Consider the following 25,844-nt stretch of genomic DNA (forward strand, 5'->3'; position numbering starts at 1 on the left):
GAGGTCTCTTGAGGTCGCCTGTCCTGTGGAGGTCTGCATCTCTTTGTGTTAAGGGTGTCCAGCTGTCGAGTCTTCCGAACCGTATCCCAGAGCCTGCACCGCATACTGGGCAGACTCAATGCAGACTATGAAAATGACATTTGCATCCAGGGCCCCTCGACCAAACACATTGCAGAAGAAGAAGGCCCAGTGTATCTAGGAACCTCTGAAGTGGTCCCTGGAAGAATAAAAGGGGGGTAAGTTATACTACCTATTACGAATGGATTGTGTCCTCCCACGTATTCCTCATCTTATATCATTATTTCTGATGTTTGTTAATCTGCTTAGAATCACATGCTGTGCATAGGTCCATTATCCAGTGGTCACTGCAGAGTATTGCATTTTGTTTTTCGTAGTCGAAAAGGGGACGTCGACCAGGCGTGTCCGTAACACTTTCCCTATAGTGACGTGCGTTGTACCCACAATCCTTCATGCGTCGAGGTCCCTCAGATTGTTTTTTTCCGCCCAGCTACTGGTCGCCTTTATGCGGAACTCCTCGAGAGACATTGCCAAATAGTTTCTTCGACCTTTGGTCGTTTGTTATTAATATCAATAACGTAGATCCCTCCCTTGACGCAGAGCAGTTTCTCCGCCGAGCAAGATCTTCGACGGAAGGACGAGCGGAGGAGATCCTTCGGCGCTGCCGAACACGTGGCCTGGCCTCGCCGGCCATACACAGTAGGGAGAGAGGGGCTTTGTGGTCTTTCTTTCTTTAAGAATGCCTTTCTCTTTCCCCTCCCTCTCCTTCGAGGTCGTAGTCACACCTATCAACCTCAGCTATGGAGAGGACGCCATTTAGGTTTTGCCCGCTTTGCAAGGGTAAATATACCTGGAAGGATAAGCACAAACGGTGCAACCGTTGCTTACCCCTCGATCACCAGGACGGCGGCTGTGCGGCCTGTAAATTACTAAAGCCCAAAATTTTAAAGGACTGCAGGGTCAAAAGGTGGGCGGCCTACGCCATGTCTAGGCCTGACTCCTCACCCGCTGCCGCCGAGTGTGACGAGGACAGTGACTACACGGCCCCCGTAACGGAGGCTGTAGACCTCTCAAAGGAGCGTTCACGCTCCTCCTCGTCCGTCCCCGGCCCCGACAAGCCCGGCTCACACCCAGCTTATGGGGATGAACACCCCGGCGACAAGGACGCACACAAAAAAACACCAAAGCACATACCCCCAGGCACACATTCGTTGAAGACGAAGACAGCCATAGCGCCAACGGGGACTCCGGGCCCACCGACGTCTTCCACCGACCGCAAGGGTCGTCAGCCCTCCCCGCCACCGCTTCTGCGACAGGCGACTGGGCACTATAAAAATAAGGGCGCTAACACCAAAATTTCCGGCGACGCGCATCGCAAGAGCGCTCACGTTGCCAACAAGGACTCGACGACCAAGGACTCGACGACCAAAGGCTCGACGCTCCATAGCGCGACGGCGACCGATCCCTCGGAAGAGAGAATGATCGCCGAAAGCCTCGCGCACATAGCATCTAAGGACGGCCAAAGAAGTACGGCGAGTGAAACGCCGAAAACCGCGCACAAGGCCAAAGATACGCCGAAGGCGCCGGAAAACATATCAGGCCAGTTCCCGACGCCGACAGAAGGCCCTAGCCAGCAAGAAGGTTACTCAGAAGGCGAAGGCCCTCTTTCTTCGACGTTATGGGACAGAACCAGACAATTACAGGAGGAAGAAGCCCCCTTTTCTTTCCCAGACCGTCCTGGCTGACCTCAGTGAACCTTTGAAAGGTTCCAGACCTGTATGGACAAACTAGATAGGTTCATGTCCATCCCAGAAGACAGGGCACCCAAGAGACCAAGGGAGGCATCCCTTGACAGTCCAAGGGCTAAATACCAGAAGTTTTATAACCCCATACAGGAGGACATAAACTCTTACAATCCCACTGAGGAAGACACCTTCTTCCAAGAGGAAGATGAGTTCACCTATGTTGAGGACCAACAAGAAGAGGAAGGTCTTCACGAGGAAACTAACCTATGTGAGGAAGGATTCCAGGAAGACACAGGCGAGGGCGACCAGAATCCCTGGCAGTCACCGGCTAGGTCGACTGACACAGGCAGTAGCAGTATAGTCATCAGGTCTACTGAAACTACACCAGTGAGGAACCCTTCGCCTGTCGATGATCAACCCACCTTCAATGCACTGCTGAAGAAGGCAGCAGCACATTTCGAGATCGAAACTGGGGAGGTCACCCCAGACACCGATTTTATGGAGAGGATTATCAAAGAAAAAACCCCCACTAGCCAGGTTATACCCATCCTCACCTCAGTTAAGAGATGTATTACACCTTCTCTTTCCACTCCGGCATTGGTGAGAGGGGTCAATCCAAGGATTGAGAAACTGTTCTCTCCCTCTCAATCAGACCCATTATATATTAAGGGTGACTCAATCCCGGACTCCCTGGTTGTGACCAACACCAGGAAAAGGGCAGGAGTCCCACTATCTACTAGCGAGGCACCCCCAGACAAAGAGGGGAAGAAGATGTATGCCCTAGCCAAGAGAATCACCACCTCTGCAGCAGTCTCTACCAGAATCGCCAATAATAAAACCCTATTGGCAAGCTACGCCGATGCTCAATGGGCTAAGCTCAGACAGGACATCGAAGAAGCTCCAGAACCCCTAAGGACTCGTTTACTGACTACAGTTAACGAGGGCTCTCTGGTCAATCAAAGCATCGTCAAGAATACCCTTGATGCAGCAGAGACGGCTGGCCGCACTTTGGTACAAGGAATTTTACTGAAGCGTCACGTCTGGCTTCGCAATTCCGGATTTAAGGCGGAAACACATTCGTCCCTTATTAATAAACCCATAGAGGAGTCCAACCTCTTTGGGAGAGCAGTGGATGACGCGCTGGAGAACGCGAAGAAAGAATTTGATACAATAAAGACCTTAGACCAAATTTCAAAACCCCCTAACAGGCGGGGATTTGGTAATAAGCGCTTTTTTCGTAGACAACGCCAGCAACAAAACCAACAACAACATTACTCTGCCAGCAACTACCAAAGTAATAGCGGCCAGTACAATCAGAGGGGTCAACGTCGTGGCAAGTGAAGAGGCCGGGGTTCCACCCCCAGAGGCTCCCAAGCCAACAACACCACCAAGTGACGCGAAGATCCTTTCTTCCAGCATTGGAGGGTATAACATCGGACCACTGGGTACTTTCCACCGTAGCCCGCGGCTACTGTATAGAGTTCAACAGTTCCCCAACATACAGACCGCCGAGGGGACGCCGCATGACACCAGAACACCTTGCCATCCTTCTCCAAGAAGTGGACCAACTACTGGAAAAAGGAGCCATAGAGGTCGTGCCTCTATCTCAGGTAATGGAAGGTATTTATTCAGTGTACTTCCTTGTACCCAAAAAGGATCTAACCATGCGCCCTGTATTAGATCTGCGCCCAGCGAACAAGTTTGTCAAACCCAAAAAGTTTCGTATGGTGACCTTACAGGAAGTGATCCCACTGCTATCACAGGGAGATTACATGACAACACTGGACATGAAAGATGCATACTTTCATATTTTAATGTTGCCAGCGCACAGAAAATACCTTAGGTTCATGATAGAGGGCAAACACTACCAGTTCAGAGTGCTACCCTTCGGCATAACATCTGCACCAAGGGTATTCACGAAAGTACTGGCAGTGGCAGCGGCCCACCTGCGCAGGTTATCCATCCCAGTATACCCTTACCTCGACGACTGGCTCATAACAGGGGATTCTTACGAGACATGCTTCTCAAACACCCAAAAGACTGTAGACCTTTTGTTCCAACTGGGCTTCTCCATCAACGAGAAGAAGTCCAGCTTAGACCCCAGCCAAGTCAAACAATTCCTAGGGGCTCTAATTCAAACAAAGGACGGCCTCGTCTTCCCCTCCAACGAGAGGGTCCAAAACATGCTGTTTCAGATCCCCCAATATGTGGCAGGTTGAGAGGTGACGGTGCGCAAAGCGATGCGATTGTTAGGAATTATGGCGTTGTGTATTTATTTGGTACCTCACGCGCGCCTGCGCATGCGCCCAATGCAAGAGTGGCTCAACAGCCAGTGGTGTCAGGCCAGCGGACAATGGGACGATCTAGTGGTGGTCTCGCAAGCCTTGGTTCTCTCGCTACGGTGGTGGACAAAGGAAAACCTGATAATAGGGAAACCCTTTGCCACACCCGCGGTGGAGCCCACTCTAACCACGGACGCATCCCTCACAGGATGGGGGGCTCACCTATCCCATCAGACTGCTCACGGAGTGTGGACTCCGAACGTAGCATCCAAGCACATAAACCTACTGGAGATACTGGCGGTGTTCAAAGCACTAAAAGCCTTCCAGGAACACCTACAAGGGAAGACAGTGATGGTCCTTACAGACAGCACCACAGCCATGTACTACATCAACAAGCAAGGGGGCACCCACTCTCCAGGACTGTCCAAGCTGCCCCAGAATATATGGAAGTGGGCTCTCAAACACATGTTCCTACTGTCACAACACGTACCAGGGGAACTCAATCTGCTAGCAGACGAACTCAGCAGAGACTTCCCCCTGCCCGAAGAGTACGAATGGCGATTGCACGAAGACATCGTTTTAGACGTCTTCACGCAATGGGGATTCCCGGAAATAGACCTGTTCGCAACTCTGGAGAACTCACAATGCCAATGTTACGCCTCCAGGTACCCCTAGAACCAGTCCAAGGGGAACGGTCTGTCGATTCAATGGTCAGGGAAATTTGTTTACGCCTTTCCCCCGACTCCCCTTCTCAACAAAGTGGTGCACAAGATGCACCAGGAGCAGGTTACCATGATACTAGTGGCCCCAATGTGGGCCCGGCAGCCATGGTTCGCTCACTTGATGGAGATGTCCCTATCTCCCCCAGTGAAACTTCCCTGCCCGTACAACATGCTGTCACAGGACAAGGGCAGGACACTGCATCCATGCCCTCAGACCATGAACTTAGCAGCCTGGCTCCTGAGATCATAGAATTTGGACATCTACAACTCCCGCAGAGATGTATGGACATCCTCAGGGAAGCCAGAAAACCTAATACTCTCCACTGCTATTCTAGCAAGTGGAAAAGATTTGTCATCTGGTGTAGAGGTAAGAGCATCAACCCGGTTGACTGCTCTCCCACTAACATTGTTCTGTACTTGACCCATTTACTGGATTCAGGTCTAGTGTTCAATTCCATTAAAGTCCACCTAGCGGCACTTTCTGCATACACCACTTCCCAACTTAAAGTGTCGTGGTGGAAGATACCAGTTATCAAGGCCTTCATGTGGTACTTTCTAGACTCATGGGCCCTCCTTATGAACCCATGCACAAGACAACTCTTAAAGACCTCACTCTTAAGACTGCTTTCCTAATAGCTATCACCTCCATTAGGAGAGTAAGTGAACTACAGGCTCTTTCTGTTCTAGACCCCTTCGTAACAGTTAACAAGGATAAGGTGGTTCTACGCACACACCCAAGGTTTGCACCAAAATTCATCTCGAAATTCCATGTAAACCAGTCAATAGAACTACCAACGTTCTTTCAAAACCCTTCCAGCTTGGGAGAAAAAAGTCTGCATACACGAGATGTACGCAGAGCTGTCATGTTCTACATGGAAAGAACCAGACCACTGAGAAAGACTAATCAGTTCTTTGTCTCGGTGGCAGCAGGAAGAGAAGGAGATGCAGTCTCAAAGTCCACTATATCTAGATGGATTGTTCAATGCATCACTCTCTGTTTCTCTCTTGCTAAGAGAGAACTACCCTTCAAGCCAAGAGCACATTCCACTCGAGGCACTGGGGCTTCCATAGCGTTCATTGCAAATGTTCCCCTTGAGTCCATCTGCAAAGCGGCTACCTGGAGTTCTGTGCACACCTTTACAAAACACTACTGTCTAGATGCACACTCTAGATCTGACTCCCAGGTGGGACAGGCAGTATTAAGACATCTTTTCTCTACTGTTCCTTCTCATAACCCACCGCCAACTCCGGGTACTGCTCGCTAGTCTATGCACAGCATGTGATTCTAAGCAGATTAACAAACATCAGAAGACAATGCATTACTTACCGTAAAAGCATTTCTGATGGTTGTATCTGCTTAGATTCACATGCGCCCACCCTTCCTCCCTGCTCGGATGGAAGGAACATAGACATCTTTCTACATCTCTCTCTCTTTTCTGTACTCACTCACGTATAGAAGGCTCCCTCAGGGCAGAAAAAATACAAACAGAGGGACCTCGACGCGTGAGGGATTGTGGGTACAACGCACGTCACTATAGGGATAGTGTTACAGACACGCCTTGTCGACGTCCCCTTTTCGACTACGAAAAACAAAATGCAATACTCTGCAGTGACCACTGGATGTCGGACCTATGCACAGCATGTGAATCTAAGCAGATACAACCATCAGAAATGCTTTTACGGTAAGTAATGCATTGTCATCTCGCCAGCATTGCTGCTTCGGAAATATTTTTCTCTCGACAGAGGACGATGTATGGGATGCCGTCACGTCGATGTCCCTCGAGGGCCTATGTCCTGCATCAAGGTCGTCAGTATAAATAGCGCATGCAGCGCTTGTTGGCTTCAGTTCCGTTTTTCCCAAAGCTTCTGTTTCAAGTTATTAACGGCGTGGTTCCGTTTTCTTCACAGAAAATGCCTTCATCGACGACTCATTTGACTCCAAAGTCTGGTTTAAAAAACTGCTACGATTGTAGGTCGAAGATGTCTATTGCTGATCCTCGCTGCGTCTGCCTGTGGTGTCTGGGCTCCGGCTACTGTACCGATGACTGCGGGTCCTGTCAGGCCATGACACAGAAATCCCTCAGGGAGCGCAGAGGTAAACTGGCGGTGCGGAGGGTGGCTTTGAAGTTTTCTTCGAAGAAAGAAAAAAAGTCTGGCGGGACTAGAGACTCCTCCCGTCGTAAGAAATCGAAGAGGTCCCGATCGAGGAGTCGATCTAGGCAGTCTTTGTCTTCCTCAAAGTACGCGACGAAGAGACGCCATAGGTCTCCCTCTTCATCATACGATTCCTGTACTGAGGTAATCAGATGCCCGACAAAATCTGATTCCCCAAGAAAATGAGATGCTTTTAGATCAGAGATGATGCGTATTTTCGAGACTGCGGCCTCGACCCCCTCGAAAGAATTGCACAAAAAAACCATGCCCCGGTCGCTCCTTTGGACGACTTAGGGAAGTTGAAGGCTACTACTTTGAAGCCGGCAATACGTCGAGAAAGTTCTCGACCCGACTTTCCGAAACAGCAAAGCTGGCGAGATATAATAATATCATAAGATACTTGGGAGGAACATCCAATTGAAAGAACGTTACCAGGGTTAAGTAACTTGTTCTTCTGCCCCTCCCACCTTTGGGTTTCATGGGCATAATGTCCTCACCCTATGTCCCCCTAGCCTGACTAAGATCGGTAGTGGTCTGATAAAGGACCCTCCCTGGGGCCTGTCCTTGAGTGGTGGGACTTGGAGATAAACCTTTCTGAACTTTCCTTAACTTTGCAACACTTACCTACAGCCGATGGTCTTTGGAGTAGCTATTGTCGGTATCCAATAGTAAACCCACCTTAACAGTGTGTTTTATATAACTGGTGACTTTTAGGCACTATGCCTTATTCCCTAGCAAGGATAAGTAAGTGCTAGGGATCCTGTTTTAGGTTCTTCTTTGTGTTCTAATTTAATTATTTAACTGCATTTACTGGTTCTGAATTTGCCTGTTTTTCTAATTTTCACTTACTTTACTACTCCGTTATTGAGTGTTGCATTTGGAACAATTGCATACTGTTGCTTAACGTAAAGTGTTAGTGTTCTGTTAGTAGAACTCCCAAAGGTGAATGCATACATGTATTTTGTTGTTGTGTGGAAAATACTTAACTATTGTTTTTATTTGTGTAGAGTGTATCTTAAAGGCCTAATAAATTGTGTATTGTTATACATCTCTGTCTAACTAGAATTATGGAGTGTTCTGTGTGTGTCTCCAATATCCCTACCACTATCATACCGCTCCCGAGTCTAAGGCGTACTGCTCTGCTATACTACCATAACTGGGTTTGGCTAGAGTGCATTGTTTTTCCTGTTTAACATAATAGGTTGGCTGCTCAGAATCCACGCCTACGGTTTATTCTGAAAATCCAACCTAACACCAACCAAAATGGGGGCCTGAGATTGTTGGTGTTATTTTATCTGCTGATGTGTGTGTCTATCAGATGCGGGTGAAGAATTTTGTTTTCTATGGCTTATTAATACGCATCTGATTCCAATTTGTTTACAGTCCGTGCTGGCTTTCTGCACCTCGCTGAGATATTGGCGTTTCATCGTGAACCTGAAGTAATCAATTCCACAGTACGAACCCTTGTCACAACACTAAAATCTGGGAAGAAATGCAATGTGGAACCTGAGTTAATTGGCAAAGGTAGGTTATGTATTTTATCCCGCTTAAAACTGCTGGCTGAGATAGTCTCTCATTTAGCTTGTGGTTTTAGAGAGCACTGTTTTCCTCAGATTTGTACTCAAGGACAGCCTCACGCTCCACTCTGGTTGATATAACGTGTTGAAGCAAACAAACTTCACACTTCAAGTTCAAGTAGCAAGCGTCGCAGAGTCAAGTTTTTTTTTTTTATTTCTTTTATTTGTTATGGTTTATATAAACCTTACAAAATATTTAAAAGAACACACTTTCTCAAACGTATTTACACAACTTAGACATAAAATAAGTACCAATCACATAAGAAGAAATGCAAAATCAAGTACAAAGAGCAAGTACAAATAAACAAGGAAAAAAAAAACAGCAAAAGACAGAGGTCACCAAATAGGATTAACATTCTCTCCCATTAGATACAGTCGATACCCTTTAAAAGAGATCACAAACATTTCTCAAGAACGTTGCAACCCTAATGTTTAAATTGCCTTTGCTACAATGGAGCATTCTATACCAGATGAAATCCCTATCCACATTAGCATCCACATTGTTCTCATTCTGCTCGATCTCTCCTCTGCCTTTGACACTGTCAACCACGCCATCCTGCTCAACTGTCTCCGTGATAACCTGGGTATCACTGGTCAGGCTCTGGCCTGGCTGACTTCTTTCCTCTCCGATCGACCCTCCCAGGTCCAAATGGGCTCCTTCCTCTCTGACATCTTTTTCTCCACCTGTGGTGTCCCCCAGGGATCCAACCTCTCCCCCTGGCTTTTCAACCAGTATCTGGCACTCCTTGCCCACCGCATCGCCGCTCTCTGCCCCTACTTCCAGTGCTATGCAGACGATACCCAGCTCATTTTCAGGCTACCCTCAGCCTCCTCCTCTCCTTCCCTCATCTCCGACTGTCTGTCTGCTATCCAGGAATGGTGTGCCGCCAATGACCTCTGCCTCAACGCCAGTAAGACTGAGATTCTACTCATCGGCACACCCACTCCCTCCTTCCCTGCAGCTCTCTGGCCGGCCTCCCTTGGCCCCCTTCCTGCCCCTACCTGCAAGGCTAAAAACCTCGGGGTCATCTTCGACTCCACACTCTCCTTCTCTCCTCATATATCTGACGTCTCTAAGAAGTCACACTACCAGCTGCACCTCCTCAGAGGTATTCTTCCCTTCCTCTCCTTCCCCCAGAAGCTCACTGTCTCTCGAGCCCTGGTTCTCTCAAGGCTGGACTACTGTAACAGCCTCTATCTTAATCTGCCTGCCTCCACTCTCCGCCCTCTGCAACTTATCCAGAACAGAACTGGGAGACTTGTCCTTGGCCTCAAGCCCAGGGACCGTATCTCTCCAGGACTGAAATCTCTTCACTGGCTCCCAGTGGCTGCGAGGATTAAGTTCAAAACCCTCTGCATTGTCCACAAGGCCTTCTGGGGCCTGGGACCTAAATACCTCCAACTCTCTCTTCCTAAATATCTTCCTTCACGAGCCCTTCGCTCATCCGTCTCCAACTCCCTCATGGTCAGCCGCTTCTCGAAGCAACGAGCTGGGGGTAGATCTCTCTCCGCAGCAGGGGCCTCCCTCTGGAACAGCCTTCCTGCCTCCCTGAAACTTGAGGAGAACCATCTCCGGTTCCGGAAGCACCTCAAAACCTTCCTCTTCGCTTCTGCCTTCTCTCTCCCTCTCCCCTGCTAATCCTGCTTAACTCCCCACTGAATTCAGCACTAAACCTGCATCTGGGCCACTCTCAGCAACCTCGGTCCAGGGCCCAGCCACTCTCCACTTGCACTGCCTCCCTGGCTCCCCCTGCACTGTGGGACTGTCACTGTATCCCTACAGCCCCTTTCCCAGCACTTGCTCTGCACTTACCTCGCACTTGCCACCAGCTGGCCCTTTTTATTTATTATTTATTATTTTTTACGCTACTTACCTTGTACTGCACTTCCCCCCCACCTCCTCCCCCCTGCACTTACTCCTTTTCCCCTTACCTCTGCACTTGCGCGATCTGAATGACACCTGGCCTAGTAGGATCGTTTGTCTGTTTTCCCCTTGTTTCCCTCCCTCCCTGCCTCGTCGCGCCTTGAAACACTTGTGTATAGGCGCGTTACAAATACCATATCATATCATATCCGTATTCGATACATATTGACTGAAGTATAGAAATCTTTCGGCCTTGAGTGCCGGACACACCAGCAAAATATGTTGTAGATTCTCAACCGTCCCCTCTACACAGCAGAATCTACACCAATTCCAAGACCCTTTCACAATCGATCTAATGGAATTGATCTGGTTTGTAGCAATGACATTAAATCTAAAACGCATAAAATCATTTCTTATCCGTTTACTGGGATATTTGACTAAATACTGTTCCATGACTGGCAACCATTTATTCAATGCACATACTTGATGATAGAGTTTAGAGTCCAGGATTTTATTTTTTGTATGTAACCAGTCAAACCCCATCACACTTTCCTTCACCCGTGTGGGTTTATTCTTAAGAGAGGTTACGAACATACCTAGAGATTTCAGAGTCTTTAAAGTTTCAGCATTCAGCTCTTGTATAAAAGGGTTACCAATGTCCTGACCTACACAACAGTAGAGTGTATTCATTTCACTAGACATACATTTCCTCCACAGCTTTAGTCTTTTACAGGTTACGTAAGCCAATAAAGAGTTTAGACCAAATTCATACAGAATTAACTCAAAAGGGATTGATTTAGGTAGAAAATACAAAACCGATTTCCAAATGTAACTCTCCGTGGACAGCCAATCCCCCTCGTATTTTAGAGACTGTAATTCCGCCCCATGGATTAATCTAGGGATGACCTTTTTCGTGTAGAATTCTCTGAGGACTCATTGTGAATCTGCCATATCTGGAATCGATGACTCTCATTTGACGGATTGCAATGTCCGCCTTGAATCTAAGTTGAGTTATAAATACTGATCTTAAGTTGGACCCTGATATAACAAAACCTAAATATTTAAACACAGGCTGGGCTCTAAGACGGGAATTACCACATGACCAGATAAGCGAGTCCAGCTTCTTATTTCTGTTGCCCAAACGAACTATCACAGTTTTAGCCGAGTTAATCTTCAGCAGTAGAGAAGAAATAAATTCTTCAAAGGCTTTAAGCAATCTTTGGAGCCCGATCTTTGTGTTATCGATAAGGAGGAAGTCATCAGCATAAGCTAACCATGCTAAACGGATGTTCTGTATTTTCGGAGCTACGAGGCCTTTATTTGACAGGGCGGTATTCGCACCACTCACGTAAAGGTTGAATATTGTGGGTGCCAACCTACAGCCCTGACGGAGACCGTTGTGGACGGTCAGTGCATCAGAAGGAGTACCCTCCGCATCCATTTTTCTGTATCTGAGTTTCTGATGTTTGTTAATCTGCTTAGAATCACATGCTGTGCATAGGTCCGACATCCAGTGGTCACTGCGGAGTATTGCATTTTGTTTTTCGTAGTCGAAAAAGGGGACGTCGACAAGGCGTGTCTGAAACACTATCCCTATAGTGACGTGCGTTGTACCCACAATCCCTCACGCGTCGAGGTCCCTCAGATTGTTTTTTTTCCGCCCAGCTTCTGGTCGCCTTCACGCGGAGCTCCTCGAGAGACATTGCAACTCCTCGACCTTTGGTCGTTTTTTCTCATAATGTTAATAATCCCTCCCTCGACGCAGTTGTAAGCTGTTCTCCGCCGAAAAGAATCTTCGACGGAGGGTCGAGCGGAGGAAATCCTTCGGCGCTGCCGAACACGTGGCCTGGCCTCGCAGGCCATATACAGTAGGGAGAGTGGGGTCGTGGGACATCTCTGGGTCTTTTCTGAGAATGCCTTTCCCTTTCCCCTTCCTTTCCCTTGGGGTGCTTATCGCGATTTATTGCCTCGGCTATGGAGAGGTCACCCTTTAGGTTTTGCCCGCTTTGCAAAGGCAAATTTACTTGGAAGGACAAGCATTCACGGTGTAACCGCTGCTTGCCCCTCGATCACAAGGAGGAAGGTTGCGCGGCTTGTCGGCTTCTTAAGCCTAAAACTCTAAAAGACCGTAGGGTTAAAAGGTGGGCGGCCTACGCGATGTCGAAGGCCGAAGGTTCACCCGCCGCTGCTACCACCGACAGTGACGAGGAACGCGATAACACGACCTCCGCTACGGAAGTCGAAACCCCCTCTAAGGAGCGCTTGCGCGCTTCGTCGTCTGTCCCCGGCCCCGACGGGCTCGGCTCACGCCCTGCTTATGGGGATGAACACCCCGGCGACACTGACGCAAACAAAGACTCACATAAGCACACAACCCACGGCTCTTCTTCGTCTAAGACGAAAAGAGCTTCGGCGCCCAAGGAGACGCAGGTTCCACCGGCGGCCTCCTCGGACCGTTCGGGTTCGAAGCCCCTCTCGCAACCGCAGCCGCGACCAGCGACTGGGCTTTCGGCAAATAAGGGCGCCGCCCCCAAACCATCGGCCGGCGCGCATCAACAGAAGGCGCATACCGCCGTAGAGCGTTCGACACCCATAGCGTCGAAAACGCAAGCTTCCGCCGACAAACGAGTCGCCGACAAACGAGTCGCCGAAAGCTTGGCGAGGATCGCTGTAGCCGACGCCCAGAAGCGTACGCCGAAGAACTCGTCGAGCGCTACGCATAAGTCGAAAGACACGCCGAAAAAGCCCGAAGAAAGGCAGGGACTACCCCCTTCTGTCGGGGGGTCACCCAGCACACCTGAAGGTTTTTCGGAGGGCGACGGGACACTTTCCTCGACGCTTTGGGAGAGGTCGAGCCGTTTCCAGTTAGATGACTCTATTTTTCCCCCGCCAGACCGCTCTGGGGTACCCCATGAAACCATGGAAAGACTCCACCTCTGTATGGAGAGGATGGAAAGGTTTATGAATACCGAGACCTCTCAAACTCCCAAGAGGACTAGAGAAGGGCCTCAGGAGGACCCCAGGGCCAAAAATCCGAGGCTAGTCGATCCCCAGGTGGACACAGCCTCAGACTTCCATAACGTATACGACCTCACTGGGGAGGAAGAATACTTGGAGGAGTAGGATGATTTCATGGACGATCAAGAAGGACAGAACCAGGAGGAATGTCTGGAAGACAGGCCAGACATTATAGAAGAAGGCTTCCGAGAAGACACTGAAGAAGTACCTTCGCACCCCTGGCAATCCCCATCAGTGTATTCCGACACTGATGTCCTAAACCTAAATCCTCCTGACAACTCACCGGTTAGGAACACGTCTCCAATTGACGATCAGCCCACTTTCAATGCACTGTTGCGCAGAGCAGCAGCACATTTCGAACTGGACACTGGGGAGCTCTCTCCAGAATTAGACTTTGTGGAAAAAGTAATTAAAGAGAAACCCCCGGTCAGCCAGACCATTCCCCTCCTAGCTTCAGTGAAGAGAAGAATCATCCCTTCGCTGGCCACTCCCGCATTGATCAGAGGGGTCAATCCGAGAATTGAAAAACTCTTCACTCCTTCTCCCTCAGACCCGCTCTACATTAGGGGACATTCCATTCCGGATTCCCTAGTAGTATCTAATGCTAGAAAGAGGGCAGGGGTACCACTTTCCACCAGTGAGGCACCCCCTGACAAGGAGGGCAAAAGGCTATATGCCCTTGCAAAAAGAGTAACTTCCTCGGCTGCCTTCTCAGCAAGAATTGCGAACAACAATTCTTTGCTTGCTAGCTATGCAGACGCGCAGTGGGCCAAACTGCGCAAGGACGCCGAGGAAGCACCGGAGCCTTTACGTACACGCCTACTTTCAACTATTGGCGAAGGAACCCAGGTGAACCAGAGCATTGTAAAAAACTCTCTGGACGCGGCAGAAACAGCGGGACGTTCCCTGGTGCAGGGAATACAAGACTCTAACCTCTTCGGGAAAGCGGTGGATGAAGTTCTAGAGATGGCGAAAAAAGAGTTCGATACTATCAAGACTCTTGACCAAATCTCTAAGCCCACTACCAGACGCGGCTATGGCAACAAACGCTTTTTTCGTGGCCAACGCCAACAACAACAACAAAGTCAGCATCAACAATACCCTGCCACCAATTACCAGACCAATAGTGGGCAGTACAGCCAAAGAGGCCAACGCCGGGGTAAAGGGAGAGGTCGGGGATCCACCCCCAGAGGCTCCCAAGCCCCCAACAACTCCAAGTGACGCGAAGATTCGCGTCCCCTCCCATGCAACACCGGTCGGGGGCCGGATAACCTCCTTTCTTCCTGCATGGGAGGAGATAACGTCAGACCGTTGGGTACTTTCCACCGTAGCCCACGGATACTGTATCAAATTCAACAGTTCCCCATCCTACAGACCCCCGAGGGGACGTCGCATGACACCGGAACATCTTGCCATCCTTCTCCAAGAAGTACAACAACTGCTGGAAAAAGGAGCCATAGAGGTCGTGCCTCTATCTCAGGTAACGGAAGGTATTTATTCAGTGTACTTCCTTGTACCCAAAAAGGATCTAACCATGCGCCCTGTATTAGATCTGCGCCCAGCGAACAAGTTTATCAAACCCCAAAAGGTTTCGTATGGTAACCTTACAGGAAGTGATCCCACTGCTTTCTCAGGGAGATTACATGACAACATTGGACATGAAAGATGCATACTTTCATATTTTAATGTTGCCAGCGCACAGAAAATACCTCAGGTTCATGATAGAGGGCAAACACTACCAGTTCAAAGTGCTACCCTTCGGCATAGCATCAGCACCAAGGGTATTCACGAAGGTGCTGGCAGTGGCAGCGGCCCACCTGCGCAGGTTGCCCATCCCAGTTTACCCTTACCTCGACGACTGGCTCATAACAGGGGATTCTTATGAAACATGCTTCTCCAATACCCAAAAGACGGTAGACCTTTTGTTCCAGTTGGGCTTCTCCATCAACGAAAAGAAGTCCAGTTTAGATCCCAGTCAAATCAAGCAATTCCTAGGGGCTCTAATTCAAACAAAGGACGGCCTCGTCTTCCCCTCCAAAGAGAGGGTCCAAAACATGCTGTTTCAAATCCCTCAATATGTGACCGGTCGAGAGGTGACGGTACGCAAAGCAATGCGCTTGCTAGGAATGATGGCGTCGTGTATTTATTTGGTACCTCACGCGCGCCTGCGCATGCGCCCAATGCAAGAGTGGCTCAACAGCCAGTGGTGTCAGGCCAGCGGACTATGGGAGGATCTAGTTGTGGTCTCGCAAGCCTTGGTTCTCTCGCTACGGTGGTGGACAAAGGAAAACATGGAAAAAGGGAAACCCTTTGCCACACCCGCGGCGGAAGCCACTCTAACCACAGACGCATCCCTCACAGGATGGGGGGCGCACCTATCCCATCAGACTGCTCACGGAGTGTGGACTCCGAACGTAGCATCCAAACACATAAATCTACTGGAGCTACTAGCTGTGTTCAAGGCGCTAAGAGCCTTCCAGGAACACCTACAAGGCAAAACAGTAATGGTCCTTACAGACAGCACTACAGCCATGTACTACATCAACAAGCAAGGGGGCACCCACTCTCCAGGCCTTTCCAAACTGGCCCAGAATATATGGAAGTGGGCTCTCAAACAGGACATGTTCCTACTATCACTACATGTACCCGGGGAACTCAATCTGCTGGCAGACAGTCTCAGCAGAGATTTCCCCCTGCCCGAAGAGTACGAATGGCGCCTGCACGAAGACATCGTCTTCGACGTCTTCACACAATGGGGATTCCCAGAAATAGACCTGTTCGCAACCCTGGAAAACTCACAATGCCTAAGTTACGCCTCCAGGTACCCCCAGAACCAATCCAAGGGGAACGGTCTATCGATGCAATGGTCAGGGAAATTTGTTTACGCTTTTCCCCCGACTCCCCTTCTCAACAGAGTGGTGCACAAGATGCACCAGGAACAAGTGACCATGATACTAGTGGCCCCAATGTGGGCACGACAACCATGGTTCGCTCACTTGATGGAGATGTCTCTATCCCCCCCAGTAAAACTCCCCTGCCCGTACAACATGCTGTCTCAGGACAAGGGCAGGACTCTGCATCCATGCCCCCAGAACATGAACTTAGCAGCTTGGCTCCTGAGATCATAGAGTTCGGACATCTACAACTCCCGCAAAGATGCATGGACATCCTCAGGGAAGCCAGAAAACCGAACACTCGCCACTGCTATTCTAGCAAGTGGAAAAGATTTGTCATCTGGTGCAGGAGTAAAAGCATCAACCCTATTGACTGCTCTCCCACACATGTGGTCCTATACCTGACCCACCTATTGGATTCAGGTCTAGTGTTTAACTCCATTAAAGTCCACCTAGCTGCACTTTCTGCATACACCACTTCCCAACTCAAAGTGTCGTGGTGGAGGATCCCTGTTATAAAGGCCTTCATGGAGGGAGTAAGGAGAATACACCCCCCGATAGCTGACCCAGCTCCCGGATGGGACCTTAATGTGGTACTTACCAGACTCATGGGCTCTCCATTCGAACCCATGCACAAAGCATCTCTTAAACACCTCACGCTTAAGACTGTTTTTTTAATAGCTATCACCTCCATCAGGAGAGTAAGTGAACTTCAGGCTCTTTCTATTCTAGACCCCTTCGTTACAGTTCACAAAGATAAAGTGGTTCTACGCACTCACCCTAGGTTTGCTCCTAAATTTATTTCTAAATTCCACGTAAACCAATCTATAGAACTACCAACGTTCTTTCAAAATCCTTCCAATTTGGGAGAGAGGACTCTGCACACACTAGATGTACGCAGAGCGGTCATGTTCTACATGGAAAGAACCAGACCACTGAGGAAGACTAATCAGTTCTTCGTCTCGGTGGCAGCAGGAAGAGAAGGAGATGCGGTTTCAAAATCCACTATTTCTAGATGGATTGTTCAATGCATCACTCTCTGCTATACTCTTGCTAAGAGAGAACTGCCCTTTAGGCCAAGAGCACACTCTACTCGAGGCACGGGGGCATCCATAGCATTCATTGCAAATGCTCCCCTTGAGTCCATCTGCAAAGCGGCTACCTGGAGTTCTGTGCACACCTTTACAAAACACTACTGTCTAGATACACACTCTAGATCTGACTCCCAGGTGGGACAGGCAGTATTACGACACCTTTTCTCTACTGTTCCTTCTCATAACCCACCGCCAACTCCGGGTACTGCTCGCTAGTCTATGCACAGCATGTGATTCTAAGCAGATTAACAAACATCAGAAGAGAATGCATTACTTACCGTAAAAGCATTTCTGATGGTTGTATCTGCTTAGATTCACATGCGCCTACCCTTCCTCCCCGCTCGGATGGAAGGAACATAGACTTCCTTTATATATCTCTCTCTTTTCTGTACTCACTCACGTCTAGAAGGCTCCCGCAGGGCAGAAAAATACAAACAGAGGGACCTCGACGCGTGAGGGATTGTGGGTACAACGCACGTCAATATAGGGATAGTGTTTCAGACACGCCTTGTCAACGTCCCCTTTTTCGACTACAAAAAACAAAATGCAATACTCCGCAGTGACCACTGGATGTCGGACCTATGCACAGCATGTGAATCTAAGCAGATACAACCATCAGAAATGCTTTTACGGTAAGTAATGCATTCTCATATAGCCCTGACTATAGCAAACAGAATTGGAGGCATATTTAATGTTCTCAGTCTCTGCCAGAGAGTCGTCCTATCCACCAAATCAAAAGCGGAGCTTAAGTCCATGGACGCAACAAAGACAGGTAAAGCACCCTTCTTCATTGCTTCCGCTCGCAGGCAGCTAAGTATCATCCCTCCACATTCGGTTCCCATATTTTTTCTAAAGCCAATTTGTCTAATGTAGAGAATTTCTTCTTCAAGCATCCACTTGTGAATTTCCTTCAATACAACTGAAGCAAACAATTTGGATTCTGGATCCGAAATGGCAATTGGCCTATAGCTTAGGGGACATTGTCGGGAACCCTTCTTAAAAATTGGGATAATAATAGAAACCCTCCATGACAGAGGAAGAACTCTGGTCAGTAGTATATTATTGAACAAACTAAAAAGTATTTTTGCCCATATCAGAGGTTCACGTTTGAAAATTTTATTGGAAAGGTTGTTCGGCCCAAGCGCACCCGAATTTCTAGATTTAGATATTAAATCAACAATGTCCCACGTACTAAATTTCAAGAGCCATTGGGATCCACAATTCAGAACATCTTTTACATCATGATTTTTAGTGTGATAAATATCGGCAAAATGTCCCAGCCAAGTAGATTCGTTAATAGGATTGAGAAGTAACTCTTTCTGAGGTTTCTCAAGGTTGTTAATTAAGTTCCAGAAATTGCTGGAGTTATGTCCTCGTAGGGAATTTAACATAATTGCGATGCGATGTTGGATGGACCAATTTTTATATTTTTGTTTTATTTTTGCTTTATTTTCTTTACCATAGCCACAATATCAGTAATACTATACCCAACTTTCCAAGCCTGTCTGATCTCTTTCCTCATTTGACACTTCCTGTCCTTCACTTCCCCATCAAAATAATGGGTCGTAAATGTATTGCCTATATTCTTCTTGCCAGAGGAATCCTCCATTTTTCTAAGAGATCTGGTAATATAGTCTGTAAATTTAACAGCCGAGTATGTATCGACCCGTTGATTATCAGAAAAGGTCTCATAATCTCTAATCATGGTGGCAGTAAATGAACAGTTTTTTTTCTCAGTCCATTTAATTCTATTCCCTGCATGATTAATTTCCAAGGGATGATTATACATCATTTTTTATTTTGTGTGACCCACAGTGACCAATTCAAGAGAGAGCATGCAGTGGTCACTGAAATTAGTATCAATGATGTCCAGCCTTCCAGTACAGTTGAACACACCCACCGAGCAAATAATATAATCAATAGTGGATTTGTAACCTCGCGCTTTCCACGTAGGAAGAGAATTAGTCACAACTACCAATTCCCAGATCTCAATAAAATGCGACCAAATTCTGCCTCGACCCTTGGGATTGTCAACTACTGGTAATACGGTCTCATAGTTACCAGTCTACAGGTCACCAAGAGGAGAATCAGCGGGAATATCAGCGTTTAGGTCGCCAACAATCACAATGTGTCCCCCAGGATTAACAACCAACCAAGTTTCAAGTAATGAGCCCAAATTCCATAGTTACAACCTTAATTTATTATCAGAGTAGTCTGCCTGGTTCCAATATATATTGACTAACAGAAATGCAGTGCATTAAACTTTAATATATAGGCCACCACTAAAAAGTGGTCCGAAAAAGCCCATTCACCTGTGATTCTAGGGTCAATGACATGTTTCACTGCCGTTATAAGACCTCCTTTGGGTCGACCGCGCCTGCCCCCTTTTGCGGTTAGTGACGAGACTGTGAAACCCTCCCAGCAAAGGTGAGCCCTAGACAAGGTTTCTTGAATGCAGACAAACTCATATCGAGCTAGATCGTTCATAAGGCTGGAATTGTGTAGCAGATGCGAAGATCCTGGTGAATTCCAGCTTAGTATTTTCGAGATTGTTTTTCCGGTTACTAAAGGGGCTTCGCCAGTTTTTTAAGAGTATCAATAGATTCGCGTAGGGTCAGGGCAAGCCACCTCCAGTCTTGTGTATCCGACTTCTCAGTTACAGGCACAGATCCCCCCACCACGTTATTATGGTACAATCCCTTCGCTTGACCACTATTGGTTAAGAGCGACTGTTTTACCAATGGTTGAGTATATACATATTCAAAGATGTCATAGCCTCTTCGTTGAAGCTGTTCTGCCTCTTTCAGGAGAAGATTTCTAACCAAAGGTGATGGAATAACTAGACGAACGTAATCGAGACGTTGTCTATGTATGTAATCAACTAAGTCAATGTCGGCAGAAGTGATCAGGCTAAGTTCAGGAATTTGACCTAATAATGATAGTATAAATGGCCTATTTAGTGAGGGCATAGAGGGATCATTAAAAAGTGTTGTCAGAACAAGCCCCGGTAGCTCCGGCCTTACGGGTTCTTTTAGGTCAAGCATCGGGCAATCCAGTGGCTGTTCGATACTCTTTTCTTGGACACTAGGATTAATCATTCCAGACCTCCCCTCACCCCGATCAGCACAATAATCCTCGTAGCTTCCAACATCATTTGTACCCAATGATTGTCCTGCCAGCATATTAGACAGCTCTTTAGAGTGTTTTTCCTTGAGTGTTTTTATTAGGGATTCATAGAAGGCGTCATTATTCACAATCTGTTTGGTGTCCCTCTCATTACTCATATTGGAGACATGTCTTGACAGACTTTACAGGATTAACAATGGTTTCCCTCTCTTTTGCTTCAGTATTTATGTCATTAGGTATTTTACCCGATACGATTTTCAAATCGTAACTACCCAATCTAGTATTAACCGAAATACCTACATGATTCCTCACTGGGATTGACTCATGACTGAGTACACCTTCCTTACTAGTCTTTGTTTCAAGCATGACAGACCCTTTTTCGTTGCCCAGTATAATATCTTCACCCTCTAAAGGACTTTGTGATTCCACCGAGGATACATATGGCAGGGCAGCATTAAAGATCTCATATAGATAATCTCGGTGGTTTTTCTTTTTCAAAATATCACAAAGTGGATTGTCCCCTTCAGAATAGGAACTCTGTGTGAATTGATCAATACCTCTGCTTTTTTTAAAGGTTGGTTTTTCATTCCTACATACTTATTACTTTGCAATTTTTTCTCTACACCGACTAGTTGTACTTCAACAACCTCATCGTAAGTGAGATCTCTGAGGAATTTTCTAGAAGACTTCATCTGCCCTCCTTGCTTATGACCATTATTATTTTTTTTCTTCAATTTGGCCAACTTTTTCCCCTGTCTTTTAGAGAGTTTGGAATCATTTATACCCCGCTCCTCTATCTGTCCGGGAGCATTCCCCACCTGCTCAGATTGAGCTTTATCCGCGGAATTGGACTTGGTACTACCCATGCCGGTCCCCACAGCAGAATCCTGAGTAGCAGGTATAACAATAATCTCATCTACTGGCTGAACAGGAAGGACCAGAGCTAACAGCATTCGGCCTGAGATTGTCAAACAGCCTTATCGTCATAATTTTACTCAATGAATCAGATAATTTACCTGGGAGCAAAGAAATTTCAGAGACTAGATCCCCAATAGATTTCGTTTGATTCCGCAATTCAGTAAGTATGAGCCGGTTAAAGAGACTCATCATCATAGAGAAATCAGATGCCGATGTATCAGGCATATTTGTAGCGGATTTCAGAGCATGGCTTGGTAATTGATTAGATAAATCCAGCAAATCATCATAGTTAAAATCACTAGGAAAACCGTTGTCATTATCAGGTATCTGCAGCTCAGAGTCAATGCCAGAACCCAAAGCCTTGGTTTTATCACCCATAGTATTAGATATCTCCTCATCCCCAAATAATGGCTGAGAGGAGTCTATGATCTCCCCATTCTGTTTACCCAACAGGGAGCACTCATGTGCACACTGCAACAATTCAACCTCCTCATCGTTAACTTCAGGCAAAGGTAGGGCAGCAGCACGGGCAAGACTAGCTCGTCTTGTGCTCACTGCTGAAAAGAAATCGGCACCAGCTTCTTTACGTATCTGCGGTATTTTAAGTTTCCTCATATTTACACTTGAAGCCACAAAGTAGCGGCTCCACTATTGACCAGATGGAAGAAAAAATTAATAAAAAAGAATAAAGACAACACACCGCAGTACCGCCGCCGCCAGCCAAACAGCCAGCCACTTGGTTCACTTGGGTGCGCGCGCGGGTGCGCAGGCACGGGACCTGATGTAGGCTGTCGGGAAGTGGGGGCGGGGCTTGCGGGCGGACTCCGTTAACTAGAGAAGATAGAGAGAGAAGCGTAAGCAACGCAACCAAACGTAATGTCCACAATGTCCACAGTGTGAGCGCAGGTAAGAGCTCCTGAACACTACTCACAGGCACAGGTTTCCACAAATACGAGAATCTGCGTCTTCCTCACGCCGACGGCACACGCTGGAGCGGCTGTAAACGGCAGAGCACAGAGTCGTCAGCCAAACAGCCAGCCACTTGGTCCACTTGGTATGTGACCCATGTGATATAGGGCTCAATTGGAACGGGGAATGAACTAATAACGGTACCGCAGCTTGCGGTACCGTTATTTGCTCCGTGGTCCTTTTGCTGCTAAAAACCAGGCGCCCATAGCGGGACCCGCAAAGGGACCTCGGAATAGAGCGCAAAGGGATTACTGGCACCGATGTCCTTAACGGTGCCCGGTATCCCTTTGCGCCTTACTCGTAATGAGGCCCATTGCATCATCCTTGGTTTGAAGTCGGGGGGAGGAGGGGCAGCTTCTAGTGATTATTCTATACAACCAGCATAGTAAGGTTGATGGTATGAGGATCTTCCCTATTTTAAAGGAAAGATTTGAGCAATGGAGGGAAAAGTGTTTGCCAAATTTAAGAATTATTGTGACAGTGTCATGTCTCGGTTCAGGCATCCCACTTTCCTGAACTACTGGAGACGGTATTGTTCTCGCATTTCTGGTCCTTCCAACATGGCTTCAGATGTGTTGAGTGCTGTTCTAGTTCCTGCTTCAGGGAAGACCAGTCACGTGATCGTGCCAGCATCAGCGCTACGTAACAGCAGCGTTTATAAGCAAGGGAGACCGGGTAGACAGCGCGTTGCTACTGTGGAGTTAAAGCTCATAAATTCGCCTTCATTTTGTCTGTCCCTATGTTTCCACTTCCCTGTTCTGACCCCAACTCCTTCCTGTTTCCTTTGGTCCATTCCACTCTTGGGTAGAACCCAGCCGCTCTCTTTCAAGTCTCCGGAACGCCTTCTCCCTCAGAACTCAAGTCCTAGTTCCTGACACTCGGGTACGGTGTCCGCCCGGAAGGACAAGTGCTTTTCCTTCTGCTGATGGTAGAGGCTTATCTCGCTCTCTGTCTTCTCTCGGTTTCGCATTGAGCGGGAAGAGGAGTCGGATTCCAGTTGACCCTGCGGCCAACTAGGACACCTAATCCCCGAGATGGAAGAACGGGGTTTTCCCCCCCCAAGAGAGTTTCCCTGTGGGCTCTGTGCATTGTCTCTTTGTACAGGGAGTGTCAGAGTCCTCGTGGAGGTCCTTACTAGCCTCGGATTGCAAGGGCACCATTTTCAGGTTAGTTAAAGCCTATTATAATACTGTTCAATTTTGCAAAATTGACAGATAGCAATGCCTAATAGTTTGGAGTCTCAATGGAGCAGATTCAGCAATTAGTCATAGCAGTGAAGTGTGTAACTCCGGAAGTTCAGACTCTGAAGCAAGAAAACCTCACATTGAGACAACAAATGGTCAGGCCTCCCAATATAGGCGAATTACCTCCTGGTCCCTTATCAAGTGGGAAATATGATGGAAATCCTAACAAGTTTAAGGAATTTTTAGAGGACTGTAGAGTACAATTCTCCTTCAAAGCTGCCTATTTTCCTTCGGACAGGGATAAGGTGGAGCACATGATTGCCAACCTCTCCGGAGCCCCCTTACCATGGGCTACACCACTCGTTATGATTTAAGTGATTTCAATCCGGCACACATCCAAGTCAACGCCTAGCATGTAATGCACAACTGAAATCCTTATTTATTTTTGTCTAAAGGTCCTTTATTCTGAATGATATACCACTCATATCACGCCCCTCTCCTGGACCTACCCCCCCCTCCCCCCGGTCACATTGAACCAGCAATCAGGCTGGTTTGCAAAGTTAAAATATTTAAGTATGTGTTCACAATTTAATCACACTGTTTTAATGGGTAAACAATAATCACCAATGGGGTGATGTAACACAGAATAATCTCTTTAATACACAAGGAGTAATAGTGAGCAAAACAATTCAGCACAGAAAGAATACTTTTGTGTGTGTTCAGATCAAATAGCACTGTGGTTACTAGTTTCTCCTGCACACCCCTCAACCCCCCAATAGGCAATGTAAAGAAATAGTAGGAGAGAGAGCAGGTATTCAGGAATGGCAGAATTCAAAAAGAATATCAATCCCAATTTCCCCCAGCAACACAAGAGAAAAACGGAATTGATTGGCAAGCTGTCAGAATGGTTTTAAAGTTATCTTAGAATGGAATGGGCAAAACACTAAATATGGTCTAAATTGCTGAAATTGTTATACATTCTTATTGGAGCCGCTTTGGATAGTTGCACACAAACACAAGCAATGATTTAATACCAAAAAACAATTTGAAATCTTAAAATTCAAGTCGGAAGCAATCAAAAGCTGTTTTACACGTGTCAAAATTTCCCAAAAACGAAATTTGTGGCAAACTTTTCACTGCGCGATAATTGCGATAACGGGAGAACCGTATGGATTTGGAATGTTTCTAGCACAAAAACTGAGGGAGTTATGGACTTTTAGTGGAGGTCGTTTTTTCGAGATAGGCACAAGAATGGAAAATGGGAATGCACTTTTAAAAAGATAAAAAGTATTTCTTACACTAGAGGATAACTATGAATGCAACGAATACCACACAGGAACACAGCCACTTGATCAGAATGACTGCCTGCTGTGGTTCCGCAGATGAGAAAAGATCAGCGCAGAGATAGTTTTAACAATACTAGCACAGGAGGAAGATAGGAGGGATTGGATAGAGAGTTCAGACAATTCAAAAATACTCCTAACAATATCAGGGTCTGAAGACAAGATAGGATAGGTTTAAGATAGGGATTAACTAAGCAAGGTACATAGGCTAGTGAGACAATTCTATCTATAGATACTCACTAGATATGTTTTTAAATGGAACTGTCAGGATTCTGTTCCATCAGGATTCTGGTCAGGGAAGGGAATCTGGTTCTGGGACAGACAGCTGGGAACATCGGATTGGATCTGCAATCAGCAAGGCGCTCTGGTCACAGCACGGCAGAGGACTGGATTGGATCTGCCCTTTTTGGTTAAGATGATAATTATTTCAGCAGGCAAGCAGTTCAGCGCAGCCCGGCTGTATTTTGATGCTCCCCTTAGGCGGTGGGATTCTGGTTCTGGAATTTAAGGCCCAGCTGAAAATGGTTCAGCTATGCAATGGGCCTTTCTGCTTTGCCAAGTTTCTGGAGTCTGGAGCAAGAAAGATGGAGAGTTCTGCAGCAGGGTGCTCCGCCAGCATCAGGATAGTGAGTGAATCTGTGTGTCCTTATCTGCCCTCTGCTGTCTCTATTTATGCTATGATAAAGGGGGTGTGTGTGCTGGTTTATCCTAAGCTCGCCCCTTTGAGAGGTGATTGGTCAGGGTCTCCTCTATGCCTTCATAGGAGGAGAAAAACAGTGTGTCACCTTCATGCTGTGGGTTTATGAGGCTTAGAGTCCACCCCTAGCCTCTTGAATACAAAATCTACTTTTGACACAATACATATTTACACAGGTGCAACCTCTATAACAATCACATATACAGATTACATATTTTGGGTAGCAGCTACTCCTCAAA

General features: G+C 47.3%; 1 protein-coding gene across 1 annotated transcript in view; it reads left to right on the forward strand.

Moving 5' to 3' along the window:
- INTS1 (integrator complex subunit 1) overlaps positions 1–25,844 on the forward strand; it is a 2,112,141-nt gene that overhangs the window by 1,644,307 nt on the left and 441,990 nt on the right. The window contains exon 33 of the mRNA XM_069647642.1: positions 8,305–8,445. Within this exon, the coding sequence (XP_069503743.1) occupies positions 8,305–8,445 (141 nt within the window). The remainder of the gene's footprint in view (positions 1–8,304; positions 8,446–25,844) is intronic.

The sequence above is a fragment of the Ambystoma mexicanum genome, chromosome 2q (assembly GCF_040938575.1).
Source record: "Ambystoma mexicanum isolate Mex_15411 chromosome 2q, UKY_AmexF1_1, whole genome shotgun sequence".
In the NCBI taxonomy this organism is placed as follows: domain Eukaryota; kingdom Metazoa; phylum Chordata; class Amphibia; order Caudata; family Ambystomatidae; genus Ambystoma; species Ambystoma mexicanum.